Source organism: Vulpes lagopus, chromosome 11 (genome assembly GCF_018345385.1).
Source record: "Vulpes lagopus strain Blue_001 chromosome 11, ASM1834538v1, whole genome shotgun sequence".
NCBI lineage: Eukaryota > Metazoa > Chordata > Mammalia > Carnivora > Canidae > Vulpes > Vulpes lagopus.
In genome coordinates this window covers 28,945,121-28,971,305 of record NC_054834.1, presented here as the reverse complement: position 1 = coordinate 28,971,305, position 26,185 = coordinate 28,945,121, and the positions used below count along the sequence as shown (strand labels likewise).

Genomic DNA, 26,185 nt, shown 5'->3' with positions numbered 1-26,185 from the left:
TTCTGCAGCCCCTGACTAAGTAATGAATCTAGGCACTGAATGTTAACAGTTACTAACACATAAAACAGAGATGGCTATATTATGTGCCTCCTTATAAAAGAACACAATACTATCTATAATCTTGCCAAAAAAAAAAAAAAATCAACCCTCTAGATACAACTACCACTGTATAAAGAAAACACAGAAATAGGTTAAGCTACACCAGGATTAACACCATCAGCAAAATTCAGACTGCAAACAGCTACGTATAGCGAAACACCCAGGTTTTTCAACAAGTAAACAAGGGAAAAGCAGGGTAGGAAATGGAAAAGGACCTTTCAGATTAAAATTTAAAAGGATTTTTGTTTACAAGAGCAACACTAAACCATAGTGTTTAAGGATGCACGCTGAAATGAAAACAAGGGGGCAGCCCCAGTGGCTCAGCGGTTTAGCGCTGCCTTCGGCCCAGGGCGGGATCCTGGAGACTAGGGATCGAGTTCCGCATCGGGCTCCCTGCATGGAGCCTGCTTCTCCCTCTGCCTGAGTCTCTGCCTATATCTCTTATGTTCTCATGAATAAATAAATAAAAATCTTTAAAAAAACAAAAATAAAAATAAAATAAAACAAAAACAAGGAAGTAATTACCCTAAAAATCAGGGCACTGGCTACTTTCAGGAGGAAGAAGGGCTGAAAATTAAGATGGGGACACAGAGGATTTCTAGGGTAGCTGGCAAAGTTTTATTTCTTGACCTGAATGGTAAATACGAGAATATTCCTAAGGATTCACTAAATTACACATTTGTTTTCAGTATCTGTTTTATTCGACAATTAAAAAAGTTCAAATAATTTGCATACATACATGGCAAAATACTGAAAAGAAATTCACCAAAGTGCTAACACTAGAGAGTAGGTTTATAACTTTTATTTTGCTGATCATAATTCTCTGTAGCTTCCAAATTTAGTATTAATTAGTTGCACAAAGGGGAAAAAGTCCAAAATAACAAAGTCAATACAGAACTTCCATGATTTGACTTCCAAATTAGAACCCATTACATAATTTCACAATGCCATCTTTTCCATGTAAAATGCCACTTGTAATGTCCATTTTTGACATTGTACTTTAGTTATGTAAGATATAACCACTGGGGGAAACTGAGTGAAGGGTACATAGACTTCTCTGTAACATTTTTGCAACTTTCTGTGAATCTGTAATTATTTCAAAAATAAAAATTTCTTTAAAAAAACCCCAAAACTTAGTTAAAGGTTTATAGGGTCAATATTCCAAAGAAAGAATAATATTCTGACTTAATGGAGAGATCTACTCTCCTGCAACATAGTAATTATTTTACTCATTTCTGGCCCATAATGCTAGAAATGTGAAAACCCAACTATTTAATAATGTACGTTATGTCTTATTTTAAAATATCTAATGCGTTTGGACCCACTCAGAAGTCAGAAACATTATATCTGTCCCCAGAGTTTCCAGCAGTAATTATTTAAAATAATTATTTATATATATATATAGATATATCTACCTTATTAAAAATTTTTTTTGGTAGTCCAAAGCAAACTCAAACTTTAGTTAATAAATACCCTCTTTATTTTTTTAAAAGATACTATTTATTTATTTATGAGAGACACACAGAGAGAAGTAGAGACACAGGCAGAGGGAGAAGCAGGCTCCATGCAGGAAACCTGATGTGGGACTCGATCCCGAGAACCCGGGATCATGCCCTGAGCCAAAGGCAGACGCTCAACCACTGAGCCACCCAAGCGTCCCAATAAATACCCTCTTTAAAAATGTGCCTTCAAAAAAACCCTAAAAGAAACAAACAAAAAAACCTCATTTCCATCAAGTATATAGGACTGCCAGAGCTATAAGAGGCCAAAGGTACAGCTGCCAGGAGGAACCTCTACATGATCACCAGAAATAACATAAATCCATTCGGTAAACACCAAAACCCAAATCAAAACAAAAATAACCATTACGTAATAAATGTACACATAGAAACTTTAAAGTACACATGGTGTTACCTTTTGATAAGGTCTCTTAGGTGATAGGCTGGAATTGCGGCATTCACCACTGCTTTACTGGCAAATATGTGATCAATAATAGCAGAACTGTTTGCCTAAAAAAAGGGAGAAAAGTCTTCCTTTGGTTATTCAATTCATTCTGTATTAATGAGTACTAGGCACATAGCACTGTAGTTTGGTAGGTAAAATGCAACAGTAAACCCTCTCTTTTGAGAGTTTACAATCTTACCAGAGGAGATTATGTGCCTAACAGTAAGCTTCTAGAGGAGAAACTTTTTTTCTCTGTCCTCAGCACCTAGCACTTTATATGAATATCTACTAGATGAATGAATAAGAATACCAAAGCAAGCCCATAAAAATGTAGTTTAATACAATACAAAGTGAGAAAAGGAATGTGTGGCAATGAAGTCTGAGTCTTGGTAAGGAGTCTTCAACTGGTTTTCAGATAGGAATAAACTATTACAGAGAAAGCATCTGCCATATTATTCATGCTCTAAATCCTATGGAACATAACGCTTTCTCCCTGAGTACTGTGCTTTCTCAGAATGTGGAAGAATGTCCATGAGTAAAAAGACCGGACACCATCCTTATCACTAAAATTTTCTGAATACTTACTACAGGCCACATGCTATGCTAAGAACTACGTTGGTTGGTCAGTTAGATTTTATTTATTTATTCATGAGAGATAAGAGAGAGAGGCAGAGACACAGGCAGAGGGAGAAGCAGGCTCCCTGTGGGGAGCCCGATGTGGGACTCTGGGATCACGCCCTAAGCTGAAGGCAGATGCCACCCAGATACTCTCATTTATTTTTTTAACCTCAATACTTCTGTGAGGAAAATGCTATTATCCTCATTTTAGAGAAAGTAAACCATGGTTCAGTGACCCTAAATAACTTAGTAAGAGGTGAAACCAAGATATGAACCCTCAAGCGGTTTGACTTCAGAACCTATACTCATACTCGGCAATTTTGCCTCCACAAAGGTGATTAAAATATAAAATACTGTTTTTATTTAGAGGAGTGAATACCGGGGATTTAATACACATCATACCTCCAAATTACAGACAAAACGCCTGAATGTGACCTAGTTCTGATCAGCTCAGGGCCAAGCAGATACAGTCCAAAGGTCTCAAAGACAGGCAAAGTAAATGCAACTAACTGATCTGTATTTGGATTAGCACTGAAAAAAGAATACTTAGCCGCTTCATTGTGTGAAAGTACCAATGCGGAATAATGACACTGGTTTTGCTTGCATGGCAGCATTTTTTGCCAAAAGCAAGCAGTAGGTACACCCACAAGACTATTAAAGCATTCCTTCCAGGAATACTTCCAGAAACAGAGGACTAAGGGCCGAAAAGAAATAAAACTCTACATGGTACAACAGCCATACACAAACTGTATGTTACTAAATGCTCAAAAAATATGTGTTGCTTAATATCAAAACCAAACAACCCTAAACACTGTATTATTTCTCAAACCTCTAGCCTAAAGGATACTGATACCATCACAACATTTAGGCCCCATAATATGTTTGGAAACATAATATAGTTAATTCCTAAATTACAAACATACAAAGTTCATTGTTCCCCGTCAGAGATTTGAAATTTAGACCTCATGTTCCCACAGAAATAGTGTCATAATCAGCACTCACTTTACCAAGAAGATTCAAATATGGAATATAAATTAATATAAAGCACTGCGGAACTTGGACAGAACACTAAACTCCGAATAGGAAGAACGGAATATGGGGCCCATGTCTGGTACATCCAGTGGCATGATCCAGAGCAAGTGGCTTGAATATCTCTGTGCCTTCAGTTTTTCATTTGTAAAAGAATAACCAATACACGCTCTAATGATCCTCATAGAATTGTTAGGAAATTCCTGGAGACTGTACATTGAAATACTTTAACTATAAAGTATTAACTGCAGAGCCTTATGTAAAGATTATTATTAAACTTATATTATACTGGTAATATTTTAGAATGTAGTATAACTAAATCACTTCTGTTTCAGAAAAATGCATTTATTCATTTTATCAACCACTTACTACACACCAGGCCCTAGGCTAAGATCAGTAAGTATGCAATACTCACTAGCACTCTAGCTATGAACATTAATAGCAGCATTTAAGGTACCAAAGATGCAAGGAGGAAGAGTATTAGAGATGGAAGTTAACGGCATCCCCAGGGAGAATCACTATAAATGGAATATTCTTAAATCAGAATTAAGAACTGCAAACAAAAGCACTGGTACAGTTTACCTTCCATTCCTGAGATCTGACTGTATGTTTCAGTTTCATTCCTGAGAACATTTCCAGTAAAATGATTCCTAGGCTCCAAAGATCAACAGCTGAGGTACATTCTGTATCACTCTGCAGGCCAGCCTGGGCCAAGCAATTTTGCAGTTCTGCTTCTGGAGCCCGATACCCGTCTGTCTGAATATACTTCACGTCCTAAAGAAGACGAGTAAATATTACAACCAAGAAAGCACCGTTCAATTTCCTTCCACCTCCACAGTGTATTTACTTCTCTTCACATGTAATAAACCACTGACAACCTGAATGCCAAAGGATTCTTAGTCCTTGGCTATCCTAATTATTCGGTTCATTAACTGGGCAGTTCTCACAGGCAAGCTGTACACTTTCCATACAGCTGCCTCATTTCTTGAGATTGTCTCTCACCTGTTAGGCACTGCTGATAAATAAATAAGGACACTCGGCAAAGAGCCGACAAACCATGGGGACTGGAGGATTTATCAGAACCGTTACATGTGTTTTACCACGAGATAGTGCACCAACTATTACTACTACGGAGGGCACCAGTAATAGTAATTATCTGCCAACTAGATTACCCTACCAAACCCGAACGTGTATCTTTTTATACATGGTGGCAATGAAATTTTTACTTGCTTCATCCTTGAGTATTTCAGTATTTTGTTTTTTTTTTTTTAAGATTTTATTTATTCATGAGAGAGAGGGAGAGACACAGGCAGAGGGAGAAGCAGGCTCCCTGCAGGGAGCCTGATATGGGACTCGATCCCAGGACTCCTGGATCACGTCCTGAGCTGAAGGCAGACGCTCAACCACTGAGCCACCCAGGTGCCCCATATTTCAGTATTTTAAATAGAAATATCTCTAAATGCCTACCAAAGCGTTCCTGTTACTTATTTATTTATTTAAGATTTTTATTTATTTATTTGAGAAGAGAGAGCTAAGCAGGGGGAGCAGAGAGAGAGAAGGAGATTCCCTGCTGAGCAGGGATCCTGACTTGGGACTCAAGGGCTCAATTTGAGAAAACGGGGATCATGACACAGATCTGGGGATCTGACACAGCAGAAGGCAGACGCTTAACTGACTGAGCCACCCAGCACCCCCCCCCCTTTTTATTAAAGCATTTCTTACCTGATTGCCTTCTTTGAAGCTCAGTCCAAAGTCAATGAGTTTAAAACATTCGTTCTCTGCACTCCACAATATGTTACGTGGTTTGAGGTCTGCATGGACATAACCCTCATGATGAAGAAAAGCAAGGGCCTCCAGAACATCCCTGGCGCAATGCTGTATCATCCACATAGAACAACCCTGATGACTGGAATATAAAAGCAATTCCGAAACACTGACATCCAGGAGTTCAAGCAACAGACAGCGTGATGGCACATTTGGAGAGAAGTGGATTGTAAAGACTCCATACAAAGTCACTAGAAAAAGAAATGAGTTATAATGCTTTAAAAATCAGAATAAGTTACAACTGATAACTCTGTAGTGCAAATTTGGGATACTCTAGACAAGGATAACAAGGATGAGCAATTACACTTCCACTGTAATTTATTTTTCCCAAAAGTAAGATTTTTTTGGCAACTGGATTATTTTAATGAAACAAGATGAGAAAACCTTCCACAGCTTATTACCAAAGATATTAAATATGGCACAATAATTCAAATTGTACTTCACTAAGCATTCAGTGGTGGGTGAATATACACACTCAGGGTGCATATTTTTTTTCCCTTGAAGAAAAAAATTATTAAAAATAAAATCTAGATATTATGGACTATTGTGATGGATGTCATAACATGCAAAAACAAAATTGAAAATTGGTTCTTTTTTGTTGTTTTTTTTTAAAGATTTTATTTATTTATTCATGAGAGACAAAGAGAGAGAGAGGCAGAGACACAGGCAGAGGGAGAAGCAGGCTCCATGCAGGGAGCCTGACGTGGGACTCAATCCCGGGTCTCGAGGATCACGCCCTGGGCCAAAGACGGCGCTAAACCGTGGAGCCACCTGGGGTGCTTAAAAATTGGTTCTTGATCCAAAATAGCATTCTATTACCTAAATATTAAAAGCGGGGGGGGAGGGGAGATAAATAAATAGTACAAGATTCAGACTTTTGAGATGACAACTTAACCCAATCTTGCAGAAATTCAACAAGTCCTCAAGCTTGCAAGACTGCAAAAAAAAAAAAAAAAAAAAAAAAAAAAAAAAAAATATATATATATATATATATATATATATATATATATATATATATATATATCTTGCTCTTAAATACCAGGATTACATACATCATTCAGCAACCTTTAAAAAAAGAGAACACCAGTGGTTAAGAAATTCTTCTCCAAAGTGGTAATTAAAAAAAAAAAAAAAAAGCCACTCTTCAAATTACACATGGATTATGCTGGTCAGGAAGCAAGACATTTCCTTATTAGCCAAAGCTATAACTAAGTAATAACTCAGTGTAATGAGTGAAGACTGCACAGATCTATCACGAGTAATTGATCATTTTTATCACATATTGTGGATATCTGAAATTCGTAACATAGTCTTACCAGGGTGAAAGTATAAAGTGTTGCTCACTTCCACGCTTTTAGAGGAACTCCTATGTGAATACTGAGTCATCCCCCCCAAATCCACTCTAACTGGGTACCAGGCAACAGTCTGTACTGAGTTACTAGCGTGATCACAAGCCCTGGGGCAGGGGGCAGGAGGCAGGGGGAGGGGGGTGGGGAGTCCTCACTTCCCACTGGATCGCAAAAGATTCACAATTTCCATACGAGGCCTGACACGGGTGGTGGCAGAGATAGGCCTCCTTTCCCTGGAAAAGGTTAACTCTGGGCTAATAAGTTGCGGCACTCCCCGAGGACACCAGAAGCAAAAAAAAAAACAAAAACCCAGAACCTAAGTGAGCATCTATTACGTGACACGGGGCGGAGCGGACCAGCACCCCGGCCCCACTGCAGACGGAGGGGGGGGGGGGGGGATGGGATGGGAGAGGGGCCCGACCACGTCTGCCGCGGGAAGGCCAGGCCGGGGCAGGGGGGCAGGGGGGCAGGGGAGGGGGGCAGGGGGGCAGGGGAGGGGGGGCGGGGGTGCGTGGCTGCGCCGGGACGGGCAAAACAGGGCAGCGAGGCGGCCGCAATTACCGATGTTCCGGTGACCCTGCAACTGCTCCAGCGCCGCCCTCTCTTTGCGGAACCCGTACTCGGCGGCCGAGGCGGCGGCGCCGGTGGTCCCCGGCGGCAAGAACTGCTTGAGGGCGCCGGGCGGCGAGCCGGGAGTGCCGCAGCAGCGCACCCGGTACACCGAGGCCGAGGAGCCGCTCCCCAGGCGGCTCTGGACCTGCCACAGCCGCCCGAAGGCTTCCAGGAACCGCGGCGGCTCGGCGCCCCACGCGCAGCCGGATCCCGCCATCGCCGTGGACGGAGGGCACTGGCACGGGAGCGGAGGCGACGCCCGGGGCAGGCCGGCAGGGCCCGCGGTCACATCTCCGCCCGCCGGACCAGCGGCTCCGCAGGGAGGGGCCTGCAGCCGCCTCTCCGACTACCGGGACCTCAGGCCGCCATGACACCGGAAGCCCCGAGCGCCCGGGGCACCAGGCCGGAAGTGGGGGAAGAGCCAATCCTGCGGGGCCGAGGGGGCGGGGCCGAGGGGCCTGGGGGCGGGACCAGGCCCAGAGGGAGCGGAACAGGGTCCAGATGGGGCGTGGCCGCGGGCCCGGAGGGGGCGTGGCCGCGGACGCGGAGGGGGCGGGGCCGCCCCCAGTAGTGGGGCTCGCGCAGCCGGAGCTCTTAGCTTGCGCGCGGTACCTGCTGCTCCCGGCCGGCGCCAGGTGCTACCCTGGGCGTCCCCAGAACTTCAGGCTGGTCGCTCTCCTTGCTGAGGCGCGGCCCTCAGCACCGAGGCCCTAGGACAGTGTAGCCCAGCCTTGCATCCCTCCCAGGCGGCCTCCCCAGGGCGAGGGCGCAGGTGCTGCAGGAAGGGCCCCGCCCCCGCCCGGGGTTGCCCGCAGATGCCCGCAGATGCCCGCAGCCTTCCTCCTGGAGGCCCCGCCTCTGTGCTCCCAGCCCCCCCCCCAAGTTTGTGGCGGCCTCGTCAAAATGCATCTGCCCTGGGCGACCGTGGTTCGCCCAGTTTTCATATTTGTAGGTTTCAGGTATTCATTCATTTCTGCTCATTTCGTGAACGTTCACCGAGTCACGAATGCAGCCAACAGCACTCTCAGTCCACAGGCTGGGGTGTGCAATAAGGGTAGCCCTTCCTTATTTTTCTGTTCTTCCACTTCACCTACTGCTAGTTCCATTTGGATGGGGGGGCGGGGGGGGCAGAAATTTAGTGTCAGACAATTTGCCCCCACCCGCTTTTCCTCCGGTTTCGTTGAAGTCCCCAGGCAGGTGGGATAACCGGTGGTGCAAAGTGCAGAAGCTGAGGAGCCATCTGCTCTCCCGTACCCTGGCTCATCACCTTGCTCTGTTGCTGCTGAGATGTGCCTTATTTATGTCTACATGATCCGAGTCTGGAATTAGGAAGAGCTCTGTGCATTCTCCTATTTTTTTTTTTTTTAAGATTTTGTTTATTTGAGAGACAGAGAGAGAGAGAACATGAGTGGGGTGAGGGGCAGAGGGAGAAGCAGACTCCCCACTGAGCAGGGAGCCCAATGTGGGGCTCCATCCCAGGACCCGTGATTCACGACCTGAGCCAAAGGCAGACTTAACCAACTGAGCCACCCCTCTCCTGCCGTTTCTTTTTTCTTTTTAAGATTTTATTTATTCATGACAGACACAGAGAGAGAGAGAGAGAGAGAGAGAGAGAGAGAGGCAGAAACACAGGCAGAGGGAGAAACAGGCTCCATGCAGGGAGCCTGACGTGGGACTCCATCTCGGGTCCCTGGGACCAGGCCCTGGGCTGAAGGCGGTGCTAATCCACTGAGCCTCCCGGGCTGCCCTCTCCTGCGGTTTCTTTTCTTTTTTTTTTTTTTAATTTATGATAGTCACACAGAGAGAGAGAAAGAGAGAAGCAGAGACACAGGCAGAGGGAGAAGCAGGCTCCATGCACCGGGAGCGCGATGTGGGATTTGATCCTAGGTCTCAAGATCGCGCCCTGGGCCAAAGGCAGGCGCCAAACCGCTGCGCCACCCAGGGATCCCTCTCCTGCTGTCTAACAAGCATTTTCCTCTATGCCTGAAGTAAATACTAAACTCTCAGAGAGTTTGGGCTTTTGGCATATAAAAATCAAAACTCACAGGCTCTTCTAAGGCAATGAGCACAGGCATTTATCTGCTTATATAAAGGGAAGGTGAAGTAGGAAAACTGGAGAGCGGGGAGAGAAAATTTAGGTCCTGATTAGAGAAAAGAGACAAAATGAACTCAGATTTCAAGTAATTTGGAGGGCAGAGAATGTATTAGACCTGCATATCAGTATGATCCTAGGCATACAGGTAAAAATGCTCTAAAGGAGATGAAGATAAATTGCTAGGACCCTGTAGAAGTCTAAGCAACCCATATCTTAGAAAAGTGTGAGTAAAAAGCATTTCGTTCCAATCTATCTTGTTGAAAGACTGTGTTGTAATCATAGAGAGAGTAAATGCTGAGCTTGTAGGTGACTAGGTCCTCCTTGTGAAGAATAGCCATTGTGATAATCCCTATCTTGGTCACATATAAGCCCTTCTCCCGACTGCTACAAGCAGAAGTTACCAGGTTGAACCCGATCTCTTGTAAGGCTGTTTCTTTGGGCTTTCCCAACCTCTCTTACCCTAGAAGGTCTTCCCATTAGCTCCCTTGCTGACGCTCAATCACAGAGCCACCCAGGCGTCCCTCTTATTGTTTTAAATTGCTACATTTTGAAGTAATTTTTTAAAGGATTTTATTTATTTATTTATTTATTTATTTATTTATTTATTTATTTATTTATTTATGAGAGACCCAGAGAGAGAGAGGCAGAGATACAGGCAGAGGGAGAAGCAGGCTCCATGCTGGGAGCCCGATGCAGGACTTGATCCCAGGACCCTAGGATCATGTCCTGAGCCGAAGGCAGACGCTCAACCACTGAGCCACCCAGGTACCCCTTGGAAGTAATTTTTCAATGTAGCAATAAAAAACTATAAACTAGAAAGGAATAAATAATTAATGTGCAAAATTAACATTATTACAGAATTGCTTTGTAGACCAGCTGCATACATTTATACTCTAATTAGCAGAGTACATGACTCCCAATACCCATATCAACATAAAGCATTGTTATTAAAATTTTGTCTCAATTTTATAAGCAAAAAAATGATATTTGGATAGTTTATGTTACGATTAGAGCATACTTTTCTCATTCTTTAATAGATATTTTTATTTTCTCTAAGTTTTCTTGCAAGATCACCTGGTAGATTTCCTTCTTCCCTTTAGTTTCCCTCACTCCGGTCATCTTTCTGCTTATATCCTCTTCTTTCCACCTGGCTGGGAAACACCAGAGAATCGCTTGGAATTCCACTTTTTAACTCGAAGGAATTCACTGCCTCTCTCCAACCCATTCTTTCTTCTCTCCTGAAGATTGATTATTTGTGTGACCCCTTCCAAAAGAATTAATATGTTGAAACCCTAATCCCTAATATGATGATATTTGGAAATGAGAGTTGGGCAGGTAATTAGGCCATTAGAGTGGAACTCTCATTATGGGAATAGTCCCATCATGAGAGGTACCAGAGCAGGGCACCTGGGTGGCTCAGTGGGTTGAGTGTCTGACTCTTGGTTTCTCCTCAGGTCCTGATCTCGGGTTGTGAGATCGAAGCCTGCATTGGGCTCCACACTCAGCAGGAGTCAGTTTGGGATTCTCTCCCCCTCTCTCTCCCTTCCCCCATTCCTGTGTGTGTGTGTGTGTGTGTGTGTGTGTGTGTGTGCACGCACAATCTGTAAACAAGAAGAGAACCTTCACTGAGAACCCGACTGTGCTGGCGCTGTGATCTCGGAATCCAGCCCCCAAGATCATGAGGAATAAATGGTGTTTCAGCCACCCAGTCTATGGTAATTTGCAGCCTGAACTGACCAAGGCACAAGAAAACTTTGGCTACTGAGAATGTCTATCAGAGAATCCATTTCTTCCTGGCATTGGAAATACCTATTTTCAGAGACTTTATTCTTAGTCCCTTCTATATCTTCAGGTAGGTGAGCCAATTGGGGGTCTGTCAGGTTTCCCATCTTTTCAATTCCTACATCCCCTTTAATGTCAGAAGCAGCTTTAGAAAGGGGTGGAACCAGGTTTCTTGGTGATTTCCCTGTAGATGTGGAGATCAAGCCCTGGCTTGAGAGTCAGACCTAATTTCAATCTACCACTTATGTCTTATGTGACCCCATGGAAATTAACCAAACTCTCCTGGTCCTGGTTTCTTTGGCTAATTTTAAGATGGGACGAAATACCTGTTTTGTTATCATTATGTAAAACAACACATGTGTTGTTATCTCAGGACACACAGTGGATTCTCAGTAAGATTTGTTCCTTTTGATGTTGAATGCAGGTGGGGTCGGGAGCCCACGGCCAAGAAAGAATTCTTGAGACATCTTTGGTGCAAGAAAGTGATTTTATTAAAGCCCAGGGACAGGCTCTGTGGGCAGAAAGAACTGCCCTGGGGTAGTGAGGAGCAATTGATTATATGCAATATGATTATATTATATGGGAGGTGTATATGTATATACATATACATATATATATGTAAGGACAAAGGGAGGTGTCCCAAAGGACTTTCCCTTTCTCGTATGCCAAGGAAGACCCTCAGGGTACTGGATGCCTGGCTATTATCAAGTTAAGGTAATTTTTCCCTCTAGCAAAGCATTACCATTAAGATAGTTGGAAGTTTCCTGGGGGAAGGTCACACCTATCTCACACAGGAATGGGGGAGGCGATTGCGCTTTGCCCTTGACTAGCCTTCTGCTCTCTCATCACTTTCACTTATTCTATGATCCCATGCTTGGACTTAGCCCATCAGAACAAAATAGCACCTTATCTTGACTCCTTCTCAGGGTACTGCGGAGATGCCACACATGAAAATTGTGTCCCTCGCCACTACTGCTAAATATTTCCTCCAGGTCTTCTGCCCCCTTGTGGTACCTAAGGGACCTTGTATCATATTTCCTTTCCATGCACAAGTTTATGTCCCTCCTTCTTCTATCCAAAGGAGGAGGATAACACGTGGTGCAGGAAGTTCATCTTGCAGGCCCTTTTAGAAAGTCAGGATGGACCCGCTTCGACAGGGTATCCCACCACCTGCAGAAGGGTGAATTTGAAATCGTAATGCCTGGAGACTCCTGGTGACTGGAGGTCCGGGAGGAGTTTGGTGTTTCGCTTAGGTTCCCTCTGGGGTTGCATGGGGACATCGCAGTCACTGAGGGCCTAGAGGCGAGTCCGCAAATGCTGCAGAATTAGGCTCCCAAACTTAGAGTGCTATAAGGAAAAGAGGGTTTTTTTTTTTTCTCCAGGGTGTAAAGGGGGTGGCTTACTCACTGCATCTAATCCAGGGGTCACTGTCCTTGGCCATAAGGCACAAGAGAGCTAGGCAGGTCCCTTGATGGGGCTGCAGCATCAGAGCCCAAGGAGGGGTCAAGTGACTTGAAGAGAGGAAGATGAATCAGGATCGAAAGGGAGACATTGTTTTGAGAAAAGATGGAAACTAAGTTGACAGAGAGCTTTTTGTGAGCTGTTCCATGGTGAGGGGCCTTCGATGGACAGTAGCTCTTTATAGAACCCTATACAAAAGTATTGTTTCCTATCTACGACCCTATATCACCCTGTGTGGCCATCTTCCCAAAAGAAGCATGGTGAAACTAAACAGAGAAGACTTTTCCTTCAAACTGCTTCGGGATGGAAAGGCCAAGAAATAAATCGAGGGGGTGGAAAGGAAGAGGGAGCATCACAGATAGCTATGCCTTTTCCACTTATCACTTCTGGCAGGAAAAAAATAAGGTAATATGTGTGCAACGAGTTTGGAGGCCACAAAGCATGTTATGGGAATCACGTTCCTACAGAGATGCAGAAATGGAGGTCACAAAGAGAAGGTCATGAAAGCCTCCAATGAGCTCTTGTATGAAAAGTAGGCACTTGGTAATAGAGGTGAGCCTAAAGGCTAGGAAAACCCATTCCTCAAGGCACTGATGGAAATATCAGTCCAGTCTGGACCTTCACAGAGAGGACTGTGGGATCCAAATCCAGAAAGCTGGAAGGCCTAGGAGCTTGAAACCGTTTATTCACTTTTTCACTATTTCAATAAATGTTTAAAAAGAATTGGGGTCACCTGGGTGGCTCCGTCGGTTAAGCATCTGCCTTTGGCTCAGGTCATGAGCCTGGGCTCCTGGGATCCAGCCCTGTATTGGGATCCCTGCTCAGTGGGGAGTCTGCTTCTCTTTCTCCCTCTGCCCCCATCCCTTGCTCTCTCTCAAATAAGTCAATAAAATCTTTAAGAAAAAAAAAGAAAAAGAAACATTAGGCTTTCCCAAGCAAAGAACTCAGTCAGGTGAAGGAGACGGACCCCTCTGAAAGGTGAAGGACTTTGCTTAGACAGAAGGGAAAGCTCATCATCCGAGGTTGAAGAATCACAAGATGGTGACTCTAGGGAAGTGAGCTGATGAACTGGAAAGCGCCCATGATCCCAAACTTGTCCATTAAGGTGTCAGGACATCATCAAAGAGAGAGGGGAGTTTGGGGGTTGGAAGAGCAGATACGTTCCCTAAAAAGCGTGCTGAGGAGGAAAGTGGGTTTACCTAGAATGGCCTCTATCTATCTCTTAGCTGGATTTGAGGTGGGCTCTCTGATGACATTTAGCAGCGGTTCCGCACTCAAGACACGGTTGGGGAAAGGCCAGAGGAAGGGGGGATGTCTCAGTGCTGCACTTGTCAACTGGCCCCGGGAACTATTCGTCCTGGAAACTCTCCCTGGGGGACGTCAGAGTCGGCATTTGGTTAGTATCTCAAACGCAATATATATGAGACTATACTCCTGATCCTTCTCCCCAGCTGCCTTTGTCCACTGCCGTCTGCAGCTCAGCTAATGGAAACTCGGTCCTTCCAGATGCTCAGCCCCCAGTCTCCGAGGTCCCCTTCAACTCCTCTCTTTCTCCCACCCTCAAACACACTCAGATTCCAGCCACTTCTTCTTCTTTTTTTCTTCCCTGGTCTGAGCTCCCCCTGCCTCCTGCCTAGATTGAAACAACCTCCTACCTGGTGTCTCTTGCCCTCCTAGAGTCTACTCTCAACATTGTCACCAATGATCCGATTAGAGCAGAAGCCAAGTCCAGCCGTGCCTTTGCTCTCTCGGCTCACTCAGAATGAAAGCAAAAAAAATCCATAAAATGGACCAGAAAGCTTTATGTGATTTAGACCCCATCTGACCTCTCTAGCCTCCCCTCCTCCCACTGTCCCCCTTGTCCATTCTGGCCCCAACACACTAGCCTCAAACACAACAAGCTTCTGTTTTCTTCAGGAAGGAAACTTGCCCAGCCCTCTGCCTAGAACCATCTTCCCTCAGACATCTCCCCCTTTCCTTTCAGGTTTCTGTCTAAACGTCACTGAATCAGAGAGGCCTTTCCTGATCACCCAAATACAGATTAGCAATGCCTTCCTACCCTTACATTGCTTCCATCTTTATCCATAGCATTTTTATTTGGCACAGTATATTTTTCTTTCTTTTTTAAGATTTTATTTATTTATTCATGAGAGAGAGAGAGAGAGAGACAGGCAGAGGGAGAAGCAGGCTCCATGCAGGGAGCCCGACGTGGGACTCGATCCCAGGTCTCCAGGATCACGCCATGGGCTGAAGGCGGCGCTAAGCCACAGAGTCATCCGGGCTGCCTGTTTCTTTCTTTCTTTCTTCCTTTCTTTCTTTCTTTCTTTCTTTCTTTCTTTCTTTCTTTCTTTCTTTCTTCTTTCTTTCTTTCTTTCTTTCTTTCTTTCTTTCTTTCTTTCTTTCTTCTTTCTTTCTCTTAATAGTAGATCCTTCTGCCTAAAGTGTAACCTTGATGAGGACAGGTTTATGTCTGTTTACCACTGTATCTCCAGGACCTGCAACAGGGTCTGGCATGTATTAGATACTTAATATTTTTTTTAAAGATTTCTTATGTATTTATTCATGAGAGACACAGAGCGAAAGGCAGAGACACAGGCAGAGGGAGAAGCAGGCTCCCTGCGGGGACCCCGATGTGGGACTCAATCCCAGGACCCCAGGATCACGACCTGAGCCAAAGGCAGATGCTCAACCCCTGAGCCACCCAAGCATCCCATTAATAAATATTTTTAAAACTGCCTACTTTTCTTTTCTGGAGGCAGCAAACTGAGGCCAGTGAATGGAAAGATGACAATCAAAAGGGAGAAATGAAGAAACCCCAAGGTGGACTTTAACCAAAGGCATTATGTCCTCAAAAGGAAAGAATAGTAGAAAAAGAATTTGGGGAGGTCAACTTCTAGAGAGGGAAAGAACAGAAGGAACAGGGAAGTTGAGCTCAGCAACATCCACCTGCCTTACAGGAAGAAAAGTGCTCAGCCTATTGCTGGGGTTGCAAAAGAATAAGCAAGAGCCCCAAGGAAAAGTTCAGTCTCCTCTTAGCTCAGAGGCTTTATTTCATCTCCTCCCACTGCTTCCTGATTGAGATGAGAATTTCCTACACAAGCGATTCTCAGGTGACACAGGCTGGAGGGCCGAGTGGGGATGGAGATGCACTTTCCATCCAGAGCGGGACTCAATCCCAGGACCCTGGCATCATGACCTGAGCCAAAGGCAGACACTTAACCGACAGAGCCACCCAGGCACCCAGTCTTCTCTCTCTGTGGCTCCACAGTCCTGGTTTGCCTCGTTGCTCGTCAAGCAGATCAAGCACAAGCACCTGTAGCATCTGAAGGGAAGCCCCAGGCCAGGGCCACCCACCCCGCCTCCCCCAGGACTATAGCTTCTCCTCGGCAAGGAAGGCTCCGGTGAGATTTTCTCATCCTCCATCCTGGACTGAGACTATTTCTTAAAGGACTGAAGGACACTGCAGGATGAGAGATGGGGAAGAGAAGGTGGTTGGGAAAGAGGAGGCCAAGGAAGAGGGGTCTGGGCAGATCAGGCCGTTGGTCTCAGGGCCTTCCTTTGCTCCCGTTCTCTCCCAGCCCCGAGGGCACACGAACAGAAGCCCCGATTACAGTGACGTGTGCAGGAGGTGGACTTTCTAACCTCTCCGCTCTCCGCCTTTTGGGAGTGTTAATAAACAGTGAAGAGATGAGCCGCCCAACCAAAGGAGATCCTCGGTAGTCCAGAAATGCACGACCATTACATACAATCAAGAATTGTCTCTAGCTTCAAGTGTTGTGTTTTTATTCTTGACCTCAACGTAGTGAAAGTTCACAGAAGACATACCTAAGTCCAGATTATCTTAAGTCAACATTTGTCACTATTTTGCCTGGTGTCACAAAGTAACTGCCATGAGCAGTCGCTTGCACTAAGAGCTATTTATTACCGTTATTATTACTTCAAAGAGTTTTCCCCTGAAAATGTAAGATTCTACTTACGAATGATTGTTCTGGCTCTTACAGCCTGAGCAAGTTTCCATTAAATCCTTTCTGCTTCTTGGGCACATGTATGAGGTCATGGCACTGATCCTTACTATGTTACTATGTCCTAATATTACATGAGTACCATATTTTTTTAAGATTTATTTATTTGAGAGAGAGAGCAAGAGGGATAGATGCAAAGAGAGATTAGCAATTTGAGGGATTTGTTAGTGTAGGTTATGCTGGAGCTGTGTTATAATATAAAGTATTGATCAGATTTAAGCAAAGAAACCCGACTGGTGTGCAACGAAAAATGGTAGATTTGCATTCCACCCACATCCTCACCTGCCGATCAATCACTGGATACAACCTGACTTCCCTTATTACTTGAAATGCAACAAGACCCTTTGATTTGCTTTTTTCCCTACTGACATATGTATAATGACTTTTTACTTCTTTTTGCCGCTTCGATCTGGAGTTAATGTTTCTAATGAATATCACAAATTTTGGCCTATTTCATAGCAATAGAACAGATTATTCCTTTTTGAATATTTTTACATATTTTAAGTGCTCTTTATAGTCTCTTTGAGCATTTAAAGCATATTTTAGCTAATCTTAATTTTGAATTATTATATGTATATATATGCAACAGATCTATAGTGATAAGACTTGCACAATTTAAAAGTCATATTATTTGACACTCCTTTTCCCACAGAAATAAAAGGAAAGTGAGATTATACATATCTAGAGAACATAAACGCACAACTCCCACAATGTGTTTTTGCTTTAAGATCACTTTGTCTTTTGTCATCATTATCTGCAGAATTTAGTAGAGTCCTTACTTCCAAGTCAACAGTATTTTTATCACACCGATTGGCCTTGCCCGTACTACTTTGTCTCTACCAATTTCTTCCTCATAGTGACCAGTTTTTCAGGGTCAGTTTACTCTGGCGCAAACTATTGAACAAAGATATGGATGTTTGAATATCTTAAAATATTTTGAACTATGCAAAATAGTACATGCTGAAGTAAAATCGTAGGAATAAAAATGCATCATAAAGAACGATGTTAGAACACGAAACAAGAAATCTGAATGATTATGGATTAAGGAAGAAAATAATTTTATGGTATTTATTATAAATAATTTTATAAAGGTGGCTGCTGGTGCTGATTCAGTTGCTCAGGTATAGTATCAAGGTCCTGGGCTCCCTCCATATCCTCTTGGGTGTTTTCAGTAGGTTAGTTTTTGCCCTTGGGCTTGTTGCATGTCAGTCTCCTACATCTCCGGGCACATCTTTCCATGGAAGCATTCAAAAGCAGGTGGTAGGGATGTGCCAAGGCAGTCAGAGGCTACTCTTTCAAAACTCTCTCTTTCTCTATCAGGGAATAAAATGTTTTTGTCCAATTGGCTAAAACTAACTTATGAGCCAATCACTGATTAAAGAAAGATATTACTGTACTTGATTTAGACCAGGTCTGTTTCGTCCCCTGGGACCTGCGTATTGCTTACCTGCATAAAGTCAAGTTTTTGAGGCTCAGTCAGTTAAGCATCCGACTCTTGATTTTGGCTCAGTTCATGATCTCAGGGTCATGAGATCAAGCCTTGTGTCAGGATCCACAAGGAGTTTGCTTGAGATCTTTCTCTCTCCCTCTCCCTTTGCCCCTCCTCCCTTGCTCTCTAAAATAAGTAAAATCTTTTTTAAAAAATCAAGTTTCTGTTAGAAAGGAAGAGGGGGAGAAGCGTTATTCAATAGGCAATTAACAGTGTATGCAACATCCACGAAAATATGCTAGATGCTACATAATGCATAAGAGTTATGGGCTTAAAACAATGTACTGTTACTTCTGGTGGTTCTGAGGGTTGATGGGTAGTTCTTCCTTGGGGTCCCTCATATGGTTGTAATGAGATGGAAGGTGACGATGGGGTCTTCTGAAAGCTCCCTCTCTCTTCTCTCTGATAGGCAACAGCTGGAGCTGAGAGCATCTCTCTCCCAGTGATGGAGATGGGCTACCTCACAGTATGGCAGTCTCAGGACACCAGGCTGTTCCACAGTGACTAGTTACCTCCTGAACAAATATTCCAAGAGATCTAGTTGGGAGCTGCAAAGCTTCCTATGGCCTGGCCTAGCTTCCTATGGCCTGGCCTAGCTTCAGAAGTCTCCCCATGTGGGGTGCCTGGGTGGCTCAGTGGGTGAGCGTCTGCCTTTGGCTCAGGTTGTGTTCCTGGGGTTCTGGGATTGAGTCCCTCATCAGGCTCCCTGCAGGGACCCTGCTTCTCCCTCTGCCTATGTCTCTGTGTCTCTCATGAATAAATAAATAAAATCTTGAATGTATTAAAAAAAAAGAAGTCACCCCATGTTACCTCTACTGTATTTTGTTGTCAAAACAGCCACATTCCGTTCACGTGAACACCTTAGGAAGAGATTCCTCCTCTCCATGGGTGAATGGCTTTCTCCTATAGGAGGGGAAGGTGGCCCTCTTGAAAACAAACTAGCATACACGATGGTATTGTCATGGACAAATGCATGTGTCCTCCCAAATTCATATGTTGAAATCCTAACCCCTCATGTGAGTCAGGGGCCTTTGGGAAGTTGATTAGATCATGAGGGGGTGAGGACTGTGATTACTGTGCCTTATAAAAGGTCTCAGAGAGCTCCTGCCCCTTCTGCCTTGTGAGGACAAGTTGAGCAGACTGCTGTCTGTGAATCAGGAAGTCCTTTCACCAGACACTGAATGTGCCAGCACCTTGATCTTAGACTTCCAGCCTCCAGATCTGTGAGAAATAAATGTTTATTGCTTTTTTAAAAAATGTTTATTGCTTAAGTCATCCAGTCCATGGCATTTTTGTTATAGCAGCCGTACAGAACCAAGACAGGGGGATGACAAAGTATGGCTACTGGCAAGTGATGGCTGATATTTTAATGTACCGGCTAATGGAACGCCACAACACGGCGCTGGCATGAACGGGTTTATAATTCATATTCACCAGCGTTGCAATTATCCAACTCTTTTTTTTTTTTAATTTTTATTTTATTTTATTTATTTATTTATGATAGTCACAGAGAGAGAGAGAGAGAGAGGCAGAGACACAGGCAGAGGGAGAAGCAGGCTCCATGCACCGGGAGCCTGATGTGGGATTCGATCCCGGGTCTCCAGGATCGCGCCCTGGGCCAAAGGCAGGCGCCAAACCGCTGCGCCACCCAGGGATCCCGCAATTATCCAACTCTTGATAAATCTTTCTAATTTAGGGGGATTTCCCTGATTGAAGTTTTAGAGAGTAGTCATTCATGCCACCCTGTTTTTAATTTGCACTATTCAAAATATTATTAAATATATCCTCACCGCATTTCATGTGCACCTCAACAATGTCATCTTTTTCTTTTTTTTTTTTTAAGATTTTATTTATTTATTTAAGACAGACATAGTGAGAGAGAGCACAAGTGGGGAGGAGAGAGAGGAAGCAGTGCTTAATCCCAGGACCCCAGGATCATGTCCTGAGCCAAAGGCAGATGCTTAGCCAACTGAGCCACCCAGGTGCTCCAACAATGTCATCTTTTTTGAGTTTCCTCGCCTCCTTTCTCTCCTGTTTTTCTTTGCTTGTTTGTTAATTATCAATTTGCATATCACTGGGCATAAGGAAGGGGGGTCAGAGAGTGCCTGAGGGCTGGGCTGGGGGAGAGGCACTCTGGGGAATCAGAACATCTAAATGGGTTTCTGTTACTTGTGGAGTATGTGATGCAAAGATCTCCTCCTCCACCTCCTCTGCCAAATCTTCAGTGAATTTGACCTTGTTCACTAATCCCTTCTTTGAGTGAGTTTTGATTTCAGCAGGGAAGGGCATTGGCAAAAGCATTGCAGTGTCGTTTTCTGGGGCCATGTCGGGCAGGGCTGGGGAAGGATGGAGAGCACCGACCAAGAGCTTAAAGACCAAGGGGATCGAGAGAAAGTAAGTCCCTAGGAATTTACAGAATCATTACAGGAGTTTCTTCCAGGCATGGACTTGCAGAAATGAGGGCATTCTACCCAAGTTTCAGGTACTGGGGTGGGGTCCACTGGAAGCTGTGTCGCACTCCACGGCACTCCACTTACTCCTGTGTCAGCCAATCAGGCAGCTACATTGTTCTCAAAGTCCCCCAAGTAAAACATCATTTTACACGTGGGAGAAACCCCTTAGCCTCCTACTATTATTAGTACATTTGGGTAGATTGAGTAACTAACTAAATTAGGCAATGGCCTCACGTCCAGGAAACCTCTTAGAACTCATCTTGCTGATCACTTGTTGCCCCCCGTCAATCAAGCAGATTTGGTGAACACCTGCATTAAGCATGTCTTTTCATTTTCTGTATTCAGATATTTTGACACGAGGGGCTTCTCTGACCCTGGAGCGACTGCCCCTCCCAGGACTAGCCAATTCCTAGAGGTAGTCAACTGCTTGCCTTGCTTTTCAAATGCAAACCAACCAATCTATAACCCACACCCCCAACACCCTCCTTGATCTCACCTCAGCTCTAATCACCCCAGGACCAGGTATCAGGCAACTCTTGACAACCCTTCTGCCTCAGAGCCGCTGAAATTACTCAAACTAACCAATCCCAAACCTGCTGTCCTGCCTGGCCTGTCCCTTCCCAAGGAAACCACAATAAAGGCTCTGGCCTGGGGTTCCTCTCTTTCCCCCACCCCATAACCTACCACAGTACTTTTCCATGTGTCCCCTTCTCTGTCTCCCGTGGAGTGGCATGACCCCTCCTCAGGAACTGTAAGTGATCAACTTTTTTCAACTGCAATCATCTTCCGATCTATGAGCCTTACTGAATCTCGCTTTCCTGTTAATACACTACATTTTCAAACAGCACCACACTTGGGTGTGCCAAATTCCTAAGACACCCAGGATCACAAGGAATAAAAGCACTTTTCCCAGGAGAATCCACATCGTTGGGCTGTAGGTACCTGCAACTGCCTTGAAATCTGAAAGAAAGCAGAGAGACCTCAGAGCACTCATGTATGAGGGTGGATATTCGCGTGTGCGTGTGCGCATGTGCTGGGAGTGAGGTCAGAACATTCCTGCAGTGTGTGTGTGTGTCTCCCCTTCTCCACACTCTCCATGCTTTCTCAGAGCATTTCTCTCAGGGGTCCAGGAGATGCTAGAAGGGGCAGTTACCTGCACAAAGCTGCCAGGCTGGGATGACGAGACATATTATTGTCCTTAGGGTTTAAGTCTGTGCAGGTGTGCGCCTGGCGCAGGTTGCAGAGACTGAGAAGTCACTGAGGACGGACCCCTCCCAGGACACAGACCGCCCTCCTCCCTCCTTCAAAGACCCTCTAGGATAACACTAAGGCCCTGTTCACAAAGACGGTGGATTCCAGTGTAACTGGAGGCCCTATTAGCCAACCTGTGGGAGGCAATAGTGTCTCGAAAATGAGAAGAACAAACAGGGGCCTCTCTAGGCCATCCCACAAGAAGAGGAAATAGAAATGAAGGGAAAAGAAAACAGCAAAGATTCCAGACAGTTCTGCAGACTCTTCTAATCCCAGCCCCTGAGAAACTAAAGGGAAAAACAGGTCATCCATCTGGAGTCGCTCAGCCATCAGCCAGGATCCATCTGTAGGTGGGTTTTCGTCACTGAGATGAATCCCTTCTCTGCTCTGGAGTTTCTCTGGGGGCCTCGGGATTCACTGCTGCAGTTTTTATTTCGAGCTCATCTCAAGTCAGTTGGAGGTTTAGAAGAGGAAGAAGGAGGTGAAAGAATTGGAGGGAGGGAAGTAAAATTCATATCTGGGGTGCAACTTCAGAATGTGACCTTATGTAGAACTAAGGTCACTGCAGATGCCATTAATTAACATGAAGTCATAGTAGGGTAAGATGGGTCCTTAAGCCAACATGACTGGAGTCCCTACAGGGAGAAGAGAAGGGACACAAAAAGAGACACAGGGAGCTGAAGGGACACAGGGAGCTGAACGCCGTGTGAAAACACACAGGGAGAACCTTGTGGATGACAAGCAGAGCTTGGAGTGACGTGTCTATAAGCCAGGGACTGATAAGGATTTCTGGCAAATACCAGAACCTAGAAGAAACATGGAAGGACCCTTCTTATGGGTTTCAGAGGGAGCATGGTCCTGACAATACCTTGGTTTCAGCCTTCTAGCTTCTGCAAGAAAATAAATCTCTGTTGCTTTCAGCTACCCAGTTTCTTGTGCTTTCTCACGGTAGCCCTAAGAAATGAATAAAGGGAGGAAACGAGAAGTCTATGCAGGAAGCATTCTGACCCCACTGGCCATGTCAGTGAAACGGAGGGGCTGTTTTCATAAGAGTCATCCAGTCCCCAAGCTTGTCGTCAGTAATGTTGCTTATGCCTCCTCCCCTCCCCAGAGTGAAATGAAAGAGGCCTTTAGAGTGATGTGGCCTTTTAACACAATTAGAGGCCTTTTAACACAATTAGAGGCCTTTTAACACAATTAGAATTCTGTGCTGGACAAAGCAGAACTGAGGTCCATGCTCTTTCATTATCACTCAGGCTGAAGTTTCCTGCTTTTTTTTCTTTTGGTCTGATGAGAGTAAGAGAGAGAAATCTGAGGAGTAACGGTATTTATTAACCAAATCTCCTGCAGGAGCTTTTGGGGAGGAGATGTTGGCTCCCGCAGACTCTGGTTGACTGCAGGAGGGCTTCCGTTTGTGAAATTATGTGTCTTGTAAACACAGAAGATAAACTTCGACAAGACCATCTCTTGCTGTCACACACACCCCATCCCTGAGCAATGTCAGGCAGACACCAGCACTCACAGCTGTGTGCTGGGGCCAGAGCTGGAAATGAGAAGAACAAACGGGGGCCTCTCTAGGCCATAATTATATGGCCTCTATGGCCAATAATTATAACTGCCTTCCTGCTGAGATTTCTCTCTGGGGGTGCATCACTGCTCCCCATCTCAGGGGCTGAGCCAGGAAACACGACTGAAAAGGTGACAGAGGAGACAATACCCTGTCACATGCCTGGGCAGCAAGGCAGAGATCCGCCATTTCCTCAGGCTGACCACTTAACCACCATCGTTTTGTTTTTCTCTTCTCGTGGTCACCGACATTTGCCTTGGTAACTTCTTTCAATTCTAGCTTTTCCTTCCCACATCCCGAATGGGGAAACTGAATTAACAACCCTCCTAAGTCCTGGATCCTGTGCATATGTTATGTTACTTGACAAAAGGAACTTTCCAGATGGAATGAAGAGTGATCGTTGATCAGTTGACCTTAAAAAAAGGAGGTTATCCTGGACTGTTGGATGGATCCAAAGGAGTCCCAGCAATTCATTAAAGTAGAACACAGTTGGTGGTTAGAGATCAGAGGAGAAAGGCAGGGGGTGGGTGTTTGAAGTGTGGGAGAGACTAGAGCCGCCATTGCTGATGGTGAGGATGGAGGAAAGAGGTCACAAGCCAGGACATGTGGAAAAACTCTAGAATCTGGGAATAGTCCTCAATGACAGCCAACAAGGAAGTGGGTTGCCAGGTCTACAACTGCACGAACTCCACAACAATCTGGATGAGAAGGAATATGGACTTCCCTCCCAGAGCCGCCAAGAAGGAACACAGGCTGATATCTTGATTTTGGTCTTTTTTTTTAAGATTTTATTTATTTATTTGAGACAGAGACAGAGATAGTGAGAGTGAACATGAGCAGGGAGAGAGTGAGAAGCAGGCTCCTCGCTGAGCAGGCAGCGGGATCTAGGACCCTGAGATCACGACCTGAGCCGAAGGCAGATGCTCAAACAACTGAGCCACCCAGGCGGCCCTTGATTTTGGTCTTATGAAAAGCTAAGCAGATACCCAATCAAGCCTGCCAGATTTCTGACCTAAGGAGACTGGGATAATGAATTTTTGTTGTTTTAAGCCATTGAGTCGGTGGTTGTGACAGCAGCAATGAGAAACTAATAAACCTAACAAGTCTGGATCCCTCGGGAAGTAAACCAGGTTTCTCCTGTGGATGGTGAAGTAGATACCCTAAACTTTTCTCTCTCCACTCACCTGCCTTTACATTGGAGAGTTCAATCTTCTTTACTGTGAATTAGCCCAGCAACAAAGCCTTGTTGCAGGAAAAGGATTTTAACCTCAGTTTCTTTCATGTGGTTTTAACAAGACTCAAGCTTGTTCACTTAAAGCAAACTGCATGGGGAAAAAAAATAAAGCTACCTAATGTTTACTTGCCTAATGAGCAAACTTCCTAATCATATCTTCTTCTAAAATTTATAATCACCAAGTTTACCCTTTTTTTTTTTTTAAGATTTCATTTATTTATTCATGAGAGACACAGAGAGAGGCAGAGACACAGGCAGAGGGAGAAGTAGGCTCCATGTGGGGAGCTCGATGTGGGACTCGATTCCAGGACCCAGGGTCACACCCTGAGCCGAAGGCAGACGCTCAACCACTGAGCCACTCAGGTGCCCCAAGTTTACCCTTTATATTTGATATTTACCCTTTTGAGATTTTTGTTTGCACTTCTTAGGGATTTCTTTTTCGCTTTGTTTACTCCTGAATATTGCAATTTTAAAATAAAGCGATGCATATAAAAATGATTTTCTGACATATAAAAGAGTTAAAGCATTGAGATGCAAATATACAGTTGACAATTGAACAACACAAGAGTTAGGGGTACTGACACTCCCCTATGCAGTCAAAATCTCCACATAGATTTTGGCTCCCTCAAAACTTGATTACTAATAGCCTACGGTTGACCAGAAGCCTTATAATACAAACAGCCAATTAACACATACTTTGTATGTTGTATGTACTGTATATGATATTCTTACAATATAGTAAACTAGAGGAAAGAAAATGTTATTAAGAAAATCATAAGCAAAGATACGTTGATTTATAGCATTGTACTGTTTTAACAATAAAAAAATTGTGTGTGTATGCAGACCAGCACCGTTCAAACCCATGTAGTGCAAGGGTCAACTGGACCACCTGTATTCACCTATTAAATGGCTCAGAAGTTTACCTGTGCGTGACAGGTGTGCTTATACTAATTTAATACCAAGCTGTTATTTTTAATAGTCAATAGTTATAACATGGCTTTTAAAAACTTATTTAAAGATTGATGGGAGGAGGAATGAGGGGTAATCTGTGGTAGGGGGACTGCAGAAAAAATGATAAGCCAAGGTTTGAGGACATCAAAAAATAGTGGAAGCTCAACATTGTTGTGGAAACGTTGACACACTATTAGTAGATGGAGTAATTATATCCCAGTGGGTAATTAATTACAATTATAGACAAATAATTATAATCCCCAAATCAATGGAGAAAGTATTCATACTAATTAAAAAATCTAATGCCATACATCAGCGTATTAGGATCCCTTTTGCTGCAACAGTGAGTCCCAACTCAAATGCTTAAACAGAAAGGAAATTTATTCTCTTACCCCACTGAAGGTC

General features: G+C 44.3%; 1 protein-coding gene across 1 annotated transcript in view; it reads right to left on the bottom strand.

Moving 5' to 3' along the window:
- Positions 1 to 7,845, bottom strand: part of UHMK1 (U2AF homology motif kinase 1) — a 29,498-nt gene extending 21,653 nt beyond the window's left edge. The window contains exons 1-4 of the mRNA XM_041774315.1: positions 7,425 to 7,845; positions 5,413 to 5,705; positions 4,273 to 4,464; positions 2,014 to 2,108 (exon numbers count right to left, since the gene is read on the bottom strand). Of these exons, the coding sequence (XP_041630249.1) occupies positions 2,014 to 2,108; positions 4,273 to 4,464; positions 5,413 to 5,705; positions 7,425 to 7,692 (848 nt within the window). The 5' untranslated portion in view covers positions 7,693 to 7,845. The remainder of the gene's footprint in view (positions 1 to 2,013; positions 2,109 to 4,272; positions 4,465 to 5,412; positions 5,706 to 7,424) is intronic.
- Between the last annotated feature and the right edge of the window lie 18,340 nt (positions 7,846 to 26,185).